The sequence below is a fragment of the Dipodomys ordii genome, unplaced genomic scaffold, assembly GCF_000151885.1.
Source record: "Dipodomys ordii isolate 6190 unplaced genomic scaffold, Dord_2.0 Scaffold47, whole genome shotgun sequence".
Taxonomy (NCBI): Eukaryota; Metazoa; Chordata; class Mammalia; order Rodentia; family Heteromyidae; genus Dipodomys; species Dipodomys ordii.
Window position 1 is genome coordinate 161503 of NW_012267263.1, and position 11872 is coordinate 173374.

The following is an 11872-nucleotide window of genomic DNA, read 5'->3' on the forward strand; positions in this document are numbered from 1 at the left end:
CATTTTCACATTCTCTACTTTGTTCCACAGATCCTAATCATAAACTTTCTTATCCAGGAAAATCTAGTAGTTTAATATTGACATCATTAGTACCAAAAAATGCCTATTCACATGATGACACATTTGTGTCGTAGTCTGCAAACCCTCGCTCTTCCAGGGACTAGAGAAATATTTCAACGTATCAACCTCATTCTTCACTAGTTCCCATCCATCCCTTTCCCCCACCCCATGCCTTTGACTTGGTTGTGAAATCAGCTAACCAAAGAGAAAATTTCTCAGCTCTTTACTTCTGCTTTTGAAGGCTATAAAACCAGCAAAGAACTGTCAAACAGCAGATCTCTTTGAGGTTTGGAGAATAACAGGCTAATCTGAGATTCTCTCCAGCCAGTGTTCATCGCTCAAGTGTGAGTTTTAACTCTTATTCTCCTAAAGGAGAGAGATCATCATCCTCTCTCTCTCTCTCTCTCTCTCTCTCTCTCTCTCTCTCTCTCTCTCTCTCTCTCAGTGTCCCAGGATTGGTAAGCTATTTGCAAGTATATAGGGCATACAAAGCCTCCTGACAGCCTCCTAAGTCATATTTTTTTGGTTTGGTTTATTCAGTAAATGCTTTCTGCAGACCCAAAGAACAGCTCTTTCTGCATTCACTTACTCACTGAGAGATAATTTCTCTGCATGCCTGCCAAGCACTAGATGCTGAAGGAAGCTCACAAATAGAGGCAGCTCACTGGAAGGATAGCACTACAAAGGGATACTCATTCTGTCCTCTGTCCACAGGTCTCTGAAGCATCAATGGCAGCAGTTCCTGAACTCACCAGTGAGATGATGGCTTACCACAGGTCAGTGGGGAAATGGAGAGTAGTCCTCTGCACAGGGTTCTCCTTTCAACAGTGGAGGGTGATCTGTGCTGAGAGACCAGATTAATCCCCATACTGCCTCTCCTGGCAGCAAGCAGAGTTCAAGTCAACCTGATTTAAAAACTGGTATCCCATTCCAAGTCCAACTCTGGGACCTGGAGGCAATCAAGATGTCATTGCTGCAAGAGTTTCTACAAATGGCAAATGGGAGGGAAAGATTCCAAGTGAACAATGCAAGGGACCTCTTTGGGAAAAAATTATCTTGGATGAGAGGGAAAGCTGAGATTTTAGCTGAATCTTCTGGGTCATTGTTGGGTTATTAAGGTCCAATAAAGATACTTACCTATCTGACCCAGAATCTACCTCTCCAAGGTTCTATACACAGAACTATGTAGAACATGCATAGAACTTGCCAGAAGACTTCAGGGAGCATTGAAAGTCATGCTGTTTGCATTTTTATTAACAGTGAAAATGAATATGTATAGAAAGAAAAGTAATGTTAAGCCATGTCTCTTTTTATTCCAGTGATGAGAATGACCTCTTCTTTGAGACTGATGGTCCCAAGCAAATGAAGGTAAGACACTGGGCTTAATTCCCAGCTCATGGGAGGGCTCTGACATGAGAAAAACTCAAAGAAAAGGGTTCCGGCTACCTTGTTCACAAGGTATTTTGTGATGGAATGGCTTTCACTTCTTTCAGTGAGACAGATTCAGGCTGTACCATATGTTGGCCATCCTACTTGCTAAGGCTTAGTGATTAATGGCTCTGCTGTTTCATGTTAGGAAAATAGTCAAGTTTTCAATACAAATTGAGCCCTCCTTTTAGGAGGGGGCTGCAGGCTACTCTAAACAATTCAAATTCTATAACACAGAGCAGATGACCTTGAGGATTAACATATGTTTACCCCCTTATGGTAGAATAGATTTTATGCTTCCTGGACTAAAGCTTAAAACCATAAAATATACATGATATAAACAAAATGATGGATTGAGAGTTGCAAGAAAACTGTGTACTTGATATTTGGCCTTCATCCAAAAAAAACACAAGGTGTGACCAGGTGATCTGCAACTTCCCATTCTGGAATGTTTTCAGTGCCAGCTAAGTTTATCCCAATAGATAGGCATTTTTCAGACTATTCCTACTGAGAGTCATACTCGCATCCCAGCTAAATCTTCATGTTTGTATGATGTCTTACAATTTCCAGAAGTGATGTGATCATTAGCCGGGCTCAGTCAGATAGATATGTGACTTAGTAAGCAGGCACTTTTCTCTGATTTTTTCTTTAGTTCACAACAGCTTCTTTAGCTGCAAAATTCAACAGATTTCTCCATATTTTAATATAACTATAACTGGTTACCTCCAGCCAAGTGAGGCCCTCATCTTCTACCTAGCATTAGCTTTCACTGCCTCCTGAAGAGTCTGCATCTGGTCAGAAGTCTCTTTCCTGGGGAGAAGTTTTCTCCTGCCTAGCTTTCCTTTGTGTTGTTAGACATCTTGTCACTGTCCTTCAATTGTCATGCCTTAGGACAACAACTTCAGTTAGTGTTAATGTAGACTTTCTTTAAATAATATTAAAGTAGCAATACATTTCACAAACAAGAATAATTTTTACAATATCTGTAGAATGCCTGTGAAAAAAGGCATCTGTGAGAACTCGCCAAGTGAGCATAGATGAATAGGAAATGTGATGAAAATAGGAAATGTAGTGAAAAATTAAATGCATAGAGTTAGAGTAGTGCAAGAACAAAAAAAATCACACAGTGCAAGAAGGTGTAAGTACAATGGTGAAATGGGTATGTTTAAGAAAGATAAAATAGATTATCCTGCCCATGCAATTGTAACCCCTCTGTACAGTATGTTCACAAATAAAATTAAATTAAAAAAAGAAAGATAAAATAGAAATGGGATTTTTTTAAAGAATAAGATATCAGGAAGTTCACATTCTGGTCTCCATGTGCCTTTAGTAGACTATTTAGCTTCTTTGGTTTTTTGAGATACAGGAATTATAGTTAAGAACTCAGTTGTCTCTAAGGGCCCTTCTTGTTTCCTGACATCATCACTGGAGTTCACGGTTTGATCACCTTAGCATGTTCACTGCTTCCATTTCTTCACAGTGTTGCTTGCAAGACCTGGACCTCTGCTATCCAGATGAGGGCATCCAGCTTCAGCTCTCCCATCAGTACTTCAATAAGAGTTTCAGGCAGGTGGTGTCACTCATCGTGGCTGTGGAGAAGCTGAGGAATAAACCCATTCCTTGCTCACAGGCCTTCCAGAATGATGACCTGAAAACCTTCTTTTCCATCATCTTTGAAGAAGGTAATGAACTATCCTTCTCAACAGCCAACTATTCCTCCCCAAGCGTAACCCTTTAAAGGTAGAAGACCCAGCAACGAACAGAAAATGAAGAAGCTCCAAAGCCAAATCAATCATTTATTTAGCAGAAAATATTCTATTCATTATTGAGAAGACCTTGGTAACTATATCCATTTGTAACTCACACTCCAGTATTATCACTAGCAATATTTTTTTTGGTCTGGTTGTGGGGCCTGAACTCTGGGCCTAGGTGCTGTCCTTCAGCTCTTCAGCTCAAGGCTAGCACTCTACCACTTGAGCCAGCTTTTTTCTGCTTATGTGGTGCTGAGGAATCAAACCCAGGGCCTCATGCATGCAAGGCAAGAGCTCTACCACCGAGCCAACTTCCCAGCCCACTAGCAATATTTTATGTAAGTTTCTCTATCACTAGTCCTCAGTGAGCAGTCCTACCACCATAGTTTATGGTATCCCATCAAGCGTTTTACCTGCCCTATTCCCAACTTCTTCCCACTAATGTTAGAATCAAACTTTGCCCATGAATTCTTAAGTGTCCTCCAAACTCTTCTGCTTCACATCACAAAGCTTGCTCTTCTGATTCTCTGCCTAAACCATGTTTGTGCTCTAAATTTCAGAACCCATGATCTGTGATGCTTGGGATGATCCTGCATATGTGTGTGATGTAGCCGTGAGAACACTGAATTGCACACTCCGGGATGGACAGCAAAAATGCCTGGTATTGTCTGACCCTTGCGAACTGAAAGCTGTTCACCTCCAAGAATCAAATCTGAGCCAACAAGGTAACTGGAGACATGTTGGTTTGCTTTCTAAGCTTCCAGCAGCTTGCTGTTTCTCTACAAACCTCTCAGAATAGTGAGGCAAATTGTCAACAGAAAAGAACATAAATGTTTGTTTGGGTCCCAGACATGGTATCAGTTTGAATGTTTGGCATGGCCATTTGTTAGTAAAAATATGTGACTACAAGTTTCAGACTCCACAGATACTCCTGGGACTATTTTTCAATACACAGGGACAGTGCAATGTCAATGTTCCCACAGTAGGAAGTCATCTGATGGACATGCCCTCATTGCCTGTGGCTTCATTTTTTTCCTGTTTCAGAGGCTGAAACTACAGAGATAACATGTCCATCCCCATTCCCAACCTGCTCCCCTCCCTGTTAAAAACCTTCCTCCCCAATACCATATGGTTCCTGACTATTAGGAACTTCTATCTCTCTGATGGAACTGGCAAGTGTAAAATATAGTGAGCCCTTGTTAGCTGTGGTGACAAATCTAGCATCAAGCCACTGTGGCTGAGTAGACAGCATGTTCTCCACCATGGCTGTTGTCCTCAGGGGGAGGCGTTCTTCAAGGAAAAGCTCCTTTCTCTCAACCAGGCTATATCCTATTTCTTTAGACTTGTGTAGTGACAGTGGCTCACAGTCTCCAAATAAGACTGCTGTGACTAAGGACAATCAATATGGGTATCTCTTTCCTAGAGTCACTTTCCCAAGCTAGGCCATTCCTTTCCCTGCCTTCCTACTTGTTGTTCTATGTTCCTGAAACAGTGCTGGTGCCAGGTTTCTACGGAAGTCCAGATTCTTTTATATTGATTTGTTCTGCACATGTAGATGGGACATAGCTTGCCAATGACAAGATGGCTTTCTTCCTTCCCTCAACATTGAAAAATTAGAGACTACTCTATTTTTCATTGCCACTGCTAAAAGGCTCTGAGAAACCCTCAGAACTTCCCTGGAGAAACCATAAATCAACAAACTGGCCCTGCTATTGTCTGTGAAAAATCTAGTTATCTCATTATGCCAAATAAATAAACAGAGATTGCTAAGTTGTGTGGGTCAGTGGTTCAGTCTAGTGGTTGAGCCCACCCTGCATTGCTGCATCCCTGACCACATGACCCCTCTTCTTTCTCCAGTGGTGTTCTCCATGAGTTTTGTGCAGGGAGAAAGAAGCAATGACAAAATACCTGTGGCCTTGAGCCTCAGAGGGAAGAATCTGTACCTGTCCTGTGTGATGAAAGACAAGAAACCCACGTTGCAGCTGGAGGTAAGTGAATACCAGGAAGGAAGTCCTTCCTAGAGTCATCTGAATACCATTAGCCATCACTTATAATCCTCTATTCCCCACAGTCCATCCCGAACAATACTCTATTCTCCACCCCAATCCCTTGGGAAATCTGGAAACAGGTCTCTGGCAATTTTGCATAGGTATAAAATAAATTAAATAGAATATTTAAATACATGCAAATGTCACTCCCAGTGAGCTTCTGTTACCATGGTCCACTATCGTCACCACCCCAACTGATTATACCATTTAAAACTGCAATGGTTATACAGTATTAGGGTTTCTCTCCTTTGATAGATGACAATCTAGGTAACTAAACAGTTAAAGGTACCTGTCATCAATCTTCAATTCACTTCCAAAATTATTCCCCGGTTATACTTGCAGATTTCCTAGCAAAAGCAACATTTCCAATTGATGACATTATAGCCAAGGTCTTAAGAAAAAAAATAACAAAAGTACCTATAACTACATATCCCTAGAATGGTGCTAATTCTAATTCTTAGTAATGCTACTTCTATTCCAAATGATGATCCTGGACACCAGCCCAACAATCTAGAAGAGACAAAGTATTCTTTCAAGAACAGCTTAGAAAAAATAACTCAAAAGTGTGGCCTACAACCTCCTCTCTAGTAGACTGAGAACATCTTTCTCATAATGGCTCCCCTCATATTTTCATGCAGAGTGTAGACCCCAATGAATACCCTAAGAAGAAGATGGAAAAACGATTTGTCTTCAACAAGATAGAAATCAAAAACAGGGTGGAGTTTGAGTCGGCTCAGCACCCCAACTGGTACATCAGCACCTCTCAAGAAAATCATCTGCCAGTCTTCCTGGGAAACAGTGGTGCCCAGGATATAACAGACTTCACCATGGAATCTGTTTCTTCCTAAAGAGAACTGTACACAGCAGATCTACTTTAAGTTAAATGTAACCTCAACGTTAGGACTAGTAGAAGGCAAATAGGACAATTTTGAATGGCTATAGACTAAATTTGATTCTTGTCTTCACTGATGTCCAGGTGCCTTCTGCAGGGCATTCTAGGGAGCTCAGTTGCCACTATCCAGATGTCAACTCTGTTCTCCCAGAGAAATCACTGGACCCTTTGATGAGCCAAGGCTTTCTCACCTGTCCTGCTTCCTTAAAGCCAGACTGACAGAAACTTTGGCACATCCTGATTTTAAAAACCCTGTCTTTGCTTCTAGCTTCTGATGAGCAAATCATTTACCAACTATTTATGTATTTATTGATTGATTGACTTATTTAATTCAATGGGAATAAGAGGCAGCAGTGTCTTGAAAAGAGCCTTGTTTTCAATATTTATGGAATAAGTTTAATTTGGGCTGATGTGCTGCCTAGATCAAGTCCTTTCATGGAGGCTAAAAATTAGATAAGCTCATATTTTGAATATAGGAATATTTATGAATAAAGAAATATGATCACACTGTTTCAATGGGTCTGAAATAAATTTCACTGAATAAAATTCTGCCTTGGTTATTGACTTTTCTTGGGTTTAATAGAGAAAAGTAAAAGTTAATAGGGCCATGAAAGTTTTTTCTGGAGGTCTAGTATGCAAAGTACAGATATGTTGAATATGTAAAGTGCCAGGACACTTTGCCTTTCCACATATCCTCTGTTTCTGTTCTCAAGAAAAAGATACTCCATGTGCAAGATTCATCTGAGGAAGAATTATATTCCTGAAGAAATTATAAGGAGTAAAGGTTGATGACAACAACTGCCATGGTATGTCTATTTATTCAACAGACATCTACTAAGCAAATGCTGAGAGTTCAGAGATTAAAAATGTGCGAGTTCCTAGTTTGATAGGAGAAGCAGACATGTATGAAACAAGCAAGACAATATGACAAGTAGAAGCAAGATAAAATATAAGAGGAGTGGCCAGGAAGGCATCACAAGATCTGGTAGTAGGCACCAAGTAAAGTGACATATTAGTCAGACCTAAAGGGACAGGCAGAAATTTCTCAGGAAAATAAAGAAAATGGCACCCAAGCTAGGGAAACAGCACAAAGGTATCAGAGTATGAGAACAAATGATGTAAAAATAAGCTCAGGATTTCAGAAGTCACCAGAAGCAAAGTCAATATTTGAGTTACAATATTTATAACTCATATCCCAGTTAAAGGGATAATTTGCTGAATAAATAAGGAGTTCTCTCAAAACGTTCAAACACAGAGGAACAAAAATCCAACAGTAACTGAGCACTGGTGGCTCATGCCTGTAATCCTAGCTATTCAGGAGGCTGAGAAGTGAGGATGGTGGTTCAAAGCCAGCCCAGACAGAAAAGTCCGTGAGACTCTTATCTCCAATAAGCCACCAGAAAACCCAAAGTGACTCTATGGTCAGGTGTAGAGCACTCACCTTAAGCTGAAGAGCTGAGGGGCAGTGCACAGGCCCAGAGTTCAAGCCCCACCACCGACCCACCCCCCAAAAAAAAATCCAACAGTATAGTAGGTAAGGGATTAACAAGCTCCTCAAGAAAAGATAGGTAGGAAGGAAGGGAGGGAGGGAGGGAAGGAAAGAGAGAGAGAGACAGAGAGAGAGAGAAGGAAAGAAAGAAAGAAAGAAAGAAAGAAGCAAGGAAGGAAGGAAGGAAGGAAAGAAAGAAAGACAGACAGACCCTGGAGAGACATTCACCATTACTCATAATAAGACAGTAAAATTAAAAAGCACCTGAGATACCAGTAGTCCATATGATTAACAAAAATAAAAAGTTCAACACACCCTGTTAGCAAAACTGTGAAGAAAAAATCATAGTGGTAAACATTACACATAGGAATCTGAATTGGAATTATATCAATAGAGAAAACTTCAAAATGATTGAAATGACATGTACTTCCTTCTTGGCCCAACACTTTCACTCATGTGGTTGTATCCTACATAGCTCATGTGAAATAATGCAATCAAAATTATTCATTATACATCATTTTTAATATGAAGGGGGGGAATATCCTGTGTCTCTCAATAGAAGATCAATTAAGTGATTATTGGACTTGGAATACCATGCAACTCTAATAAGGGAAGAGCAAGAACCAAGATGTGGTGATAACATAAAAAAGAACAAGACCAGGACTGGGGATATGGCTAGTAGTAGAGCACTTGCCTGGCAAGTATAAGGCCTTTGGTTTAATCCTCTCACCAAGAAAAAGCAGATACATGCAGTAAACAGAGGGGAAAGAAGCAAAAGTCAAGACATTCCCTTGTAGTTGTATTTGATCTGGAAAATTCTATAGGAAACATAAGAAATGAATGAAGATTAGGGAATGAGGTATATGAATTCCAGAGTGGGAGTAAGACCATTCTCCATTTACTTTTTTTTTTTTTTTTGGAGAGGTCAAATCAGGAGTCTTTATTAGAAAGCCAGTGACTATGAGTGGACAGATGTCCCCAAAACACCTGCAGCCTCTAATACACTGAATACTGTTAGGAAACTGAGCCATGAGGGTAGTAAAGAGAGAGCAGAAAACATCTCAACAAACCAGATCAACCCTAATGGAGAGATGAAGAGGGATGCCATGGTGACCTGAGGAGAGTCAGGAGGCAAGAGGCATGGCTCAAACAGTGGCTGAGCTGGTCCTGGCCTAAATAGGGTTATGGCCGGGGGCAAGGTCATAGGTAGCTTAGAGTCCAAAATGTCTTTCGAGTTCATGGTAACAGTTTAGCAGGTCTAGTAACCTATTGTTTGAGTCCCTGCCCTTGCCTGTAGGAATTCAGACACACTCATCACCTGGTGGTGGAACTTCAGCTTCACCCACCAAAAAGCCAAAATGGTGCCAGGTAGACCCAATTCCCTATCATCCATCATGTTGCCAAGATGGCATCAGATAGACCCAGTCAGTATCCTCACCCCCAAAAAAGTTCAGCTCTTTTAATTTATTACAACACAGTATTCTTAGTTGAAAACATGCCCAGAGACATACTCATTATATGCTTTTTCTTTTTTTTAAGTAAGATTTTTATTGTGAAAATACTGTACAGAAGAGTTACAATCACATGAGCAAGGTAATGAGTACATTTCTTATCAAGCATTGTAGCCTCCTCCTTTGTTTTCCCCTACCATCCCTTCCCTCCCACCTCCACAACTACACTCCCCCTCCCCCGCCCACCTAAATTATAGTTTGTTTTTTCGACATAGTGTCTTGTATATCTCATTGTTGCAATGAACCTGTATCCCTATTTAAACAATTTGTTTTTTTCCCTTCTGCTCCCCAAATTATACCAACATCAAATACAGTGAAAACAGTGGTTATACCATGAGGGAAGGACATACAAAGCAACTAAACAATCACATGGTACCTTACAAATACGTTAGAAACAATAGTAAGAAAGAAAAAAAACCACTGGGAACATCTTTATATTTATTTGTTTTTAATTTATATTGTTATTATAAAGGTAATGTACAGAGGGGTTGCAGTTACATGAGTCAGGTAGAGTATGTATGACGTCACCACTTCCCTCATCCACTTACTTTTTATATAGCTGGACTTTTTAAAATTGTGAATGTATCACTTTCTCAGAAATAAAATAGCAGTAAGTTTGTATTTTAATTTTTTCCAAAAAAAATAAACTGTATATGACTCATTGCAGAAAACCAACTATTAAAATGTGCCACCCCTCAGCAGCTCACTCCCTATACCTGTTCCTTCACAGCTGTCTAAGCCAGGCAGAGCTGTCTCTCCCAGCTTCAGAGGGGAAATACAAAGGATGACAGGATTGTTGCAGCAGGCACCCAGCTGGTGCTCATTCTGTAGTAGTGAATAGAGCAAGTAAGAGGCAAGCAGGCAGCTGGGTTGGGAAGAATGAAGAATTGCCTCCATAGAGTCCTCAGTTAAGTGATACGACTCCACTGTACCTCTCAGGTCCAAAAGGGATGGCACAGTAGGAAAAAATAGAAACCTGTAAAATCACCTCCCCTTGTGAGGAAGCCAGATTCTACATCATCTATATGCAGGAAGATTGGCATAGCTGTTTTGGTGAGAAAACTGGCTGTGTCTAGTTGAGGAAGGGGAGAAGGACTGAAGGGGAGAGAGGGGGGGAGAGAGAGAAGGAGGAGAATAGGAAGGGAGGGGAGGAAAATGGAGAGAAGGAGAAAGAAAAGGAAGGGCAGGAACAGCAAGGAGGAAATAGAAGGACAAATGAGGTAAAGGGTGGAAAGGAAAGGGAGGAGAATGCCTTATGACTCAGTAATTCCACTATTATCTCCCTAAGGAAACAATTCAAGGATGTTTGCTGATGCATTGATTATAAATATTGAAGTCTACTGGAAAGAACTAAACTCTCTAGCATTCAATCATGAGAAGCTAAAAATAAAAAAGGAGAAGATAATAAAATGGAACCATATCAAGGCAAACCTTTGACAGAGAAAAACAGGAAATGAAACAACATTTAGTACAGGGAGAGAGAGAGCCTTTACATATGAGGGAAAAAAATGTAACTACATGCTTCAAAGAGTGTATACAGAGGGAGTGTGTGTGTATGAGAGAGAAATAGAAGCAGGTTTATCATACTAAAAAAAAAACGGGTACATGGGATGGAGGAAGACTTGGAAAAGCTTCATCAAAAGGAACTTCAATTTTATTCATAATATTTGAAGTTTTACAGGAAGTATATATTTGTAAATTATACATATACAAATGTGTTTATTTTCTACTCTAAGACATGCAAAATGCTTGAGTTCCAAATTCCTGGATCTTAACCAAACACTAAAATTGACCTTCCAAGGACTATTCTCTTCCTGCTTGGGTTATTAGCTCCAATTTTCTGTACTAGATATCATTGGCCCTGAAGAGAGATATAATCTCCTTCTAATGGAAGGGTCAGATGATTCAAGTAGGGAGAGCCAGCATTCTCTTGGAACTTTACCAAGTACACAAACTATAACCCCAAGAAGAAAGTTTTTTCTATAGGCTAGGAAATCATCTTGTGTGCCCTTTTAGTAGGCAACACACCATACCACCACAACCCTTACTGGCTTTCACAGGGGCCATAAGTACCTAGAATGTGGGAGACAAGTGTTATTAGCTTTGACTTAATGTCTCAGATGTCTGTAAACAAGAAGTCCCCAGTGGCAGGTAGTGGCTTATTCAGTAAGCTTGGACTACACTAAGTTCCTGGTGTGTGAAGAAACTTGGCCTGAAAGATAGACTTGCAAGTGGCTGTTGCTAATACTCCAGCCAGAGGTGGAGGGACAATCAGTGTGTTGTCTCCACAGACTTCCTTATGACCCATTTCCTTGCAACCCCTCCCAGTACAACCCTGTTAAAGTATCTATAAGCATTTGGTTCAACTCTAAGCCAGGATAAGGGTGACCTAGAGGATTGGGAAGATGCTTGTGTGACCATAGTCAGAGCCTCCTCCCAGTTCTTAAAATATCTCGCTCATATCCTGGATCCTAAATTGGTAGATTGAAAAGCAAGCCAAATGATAACATCTGGGGCTGGGAAGGTGGCTCAGTGGTAGAGTGCTTGCCTTGCATGCATGAGGCCCTGGGTTCGATTCCTCAGCACCACATAAGTAGAAAAAGCCAGAAGTGGTGCTGTGGCTCAAGTGGTAGAGTGCTAGCCTTGAGCTGAAGAGCTGAGGGACAGCGCCCAGACCTAGAGTTCAAGCCCAG

The 11872-nt window shown here is 40.7% G+C and overlaps 1 protein-coding gene across 1 annotated transcript; it reads left to right on the plus strand.

The window, feature by feature from the left end:
* Window positions 1–347: 347 nt before the first annotated feature.
* Il1b (interleukin 1, beta) lies at window positions 348–6695 on the plus strand. Its single transcript, XM_013019882.1, has 7 exons — window positions 348–404; window positions 775–836; window positions 1380–1428; window positions 2969–3170; window positions 3800–3964; window positions 5097–5227; window positions 5926–6695. The coding sequence occupies exons 2-7, from the start codon at window positions 790–792 to the stop codon at window positions 6133–6135; spliced, it is 804 nt and encodes a 267-aa protein (XP_012875336.1). The 5' UTR covers window positions 348–404; window positions 775–789; the 3' UTR covers window positions 6136–6695.
* Window positions 6696–11872: the final 5177 nt, after the last annotated feature.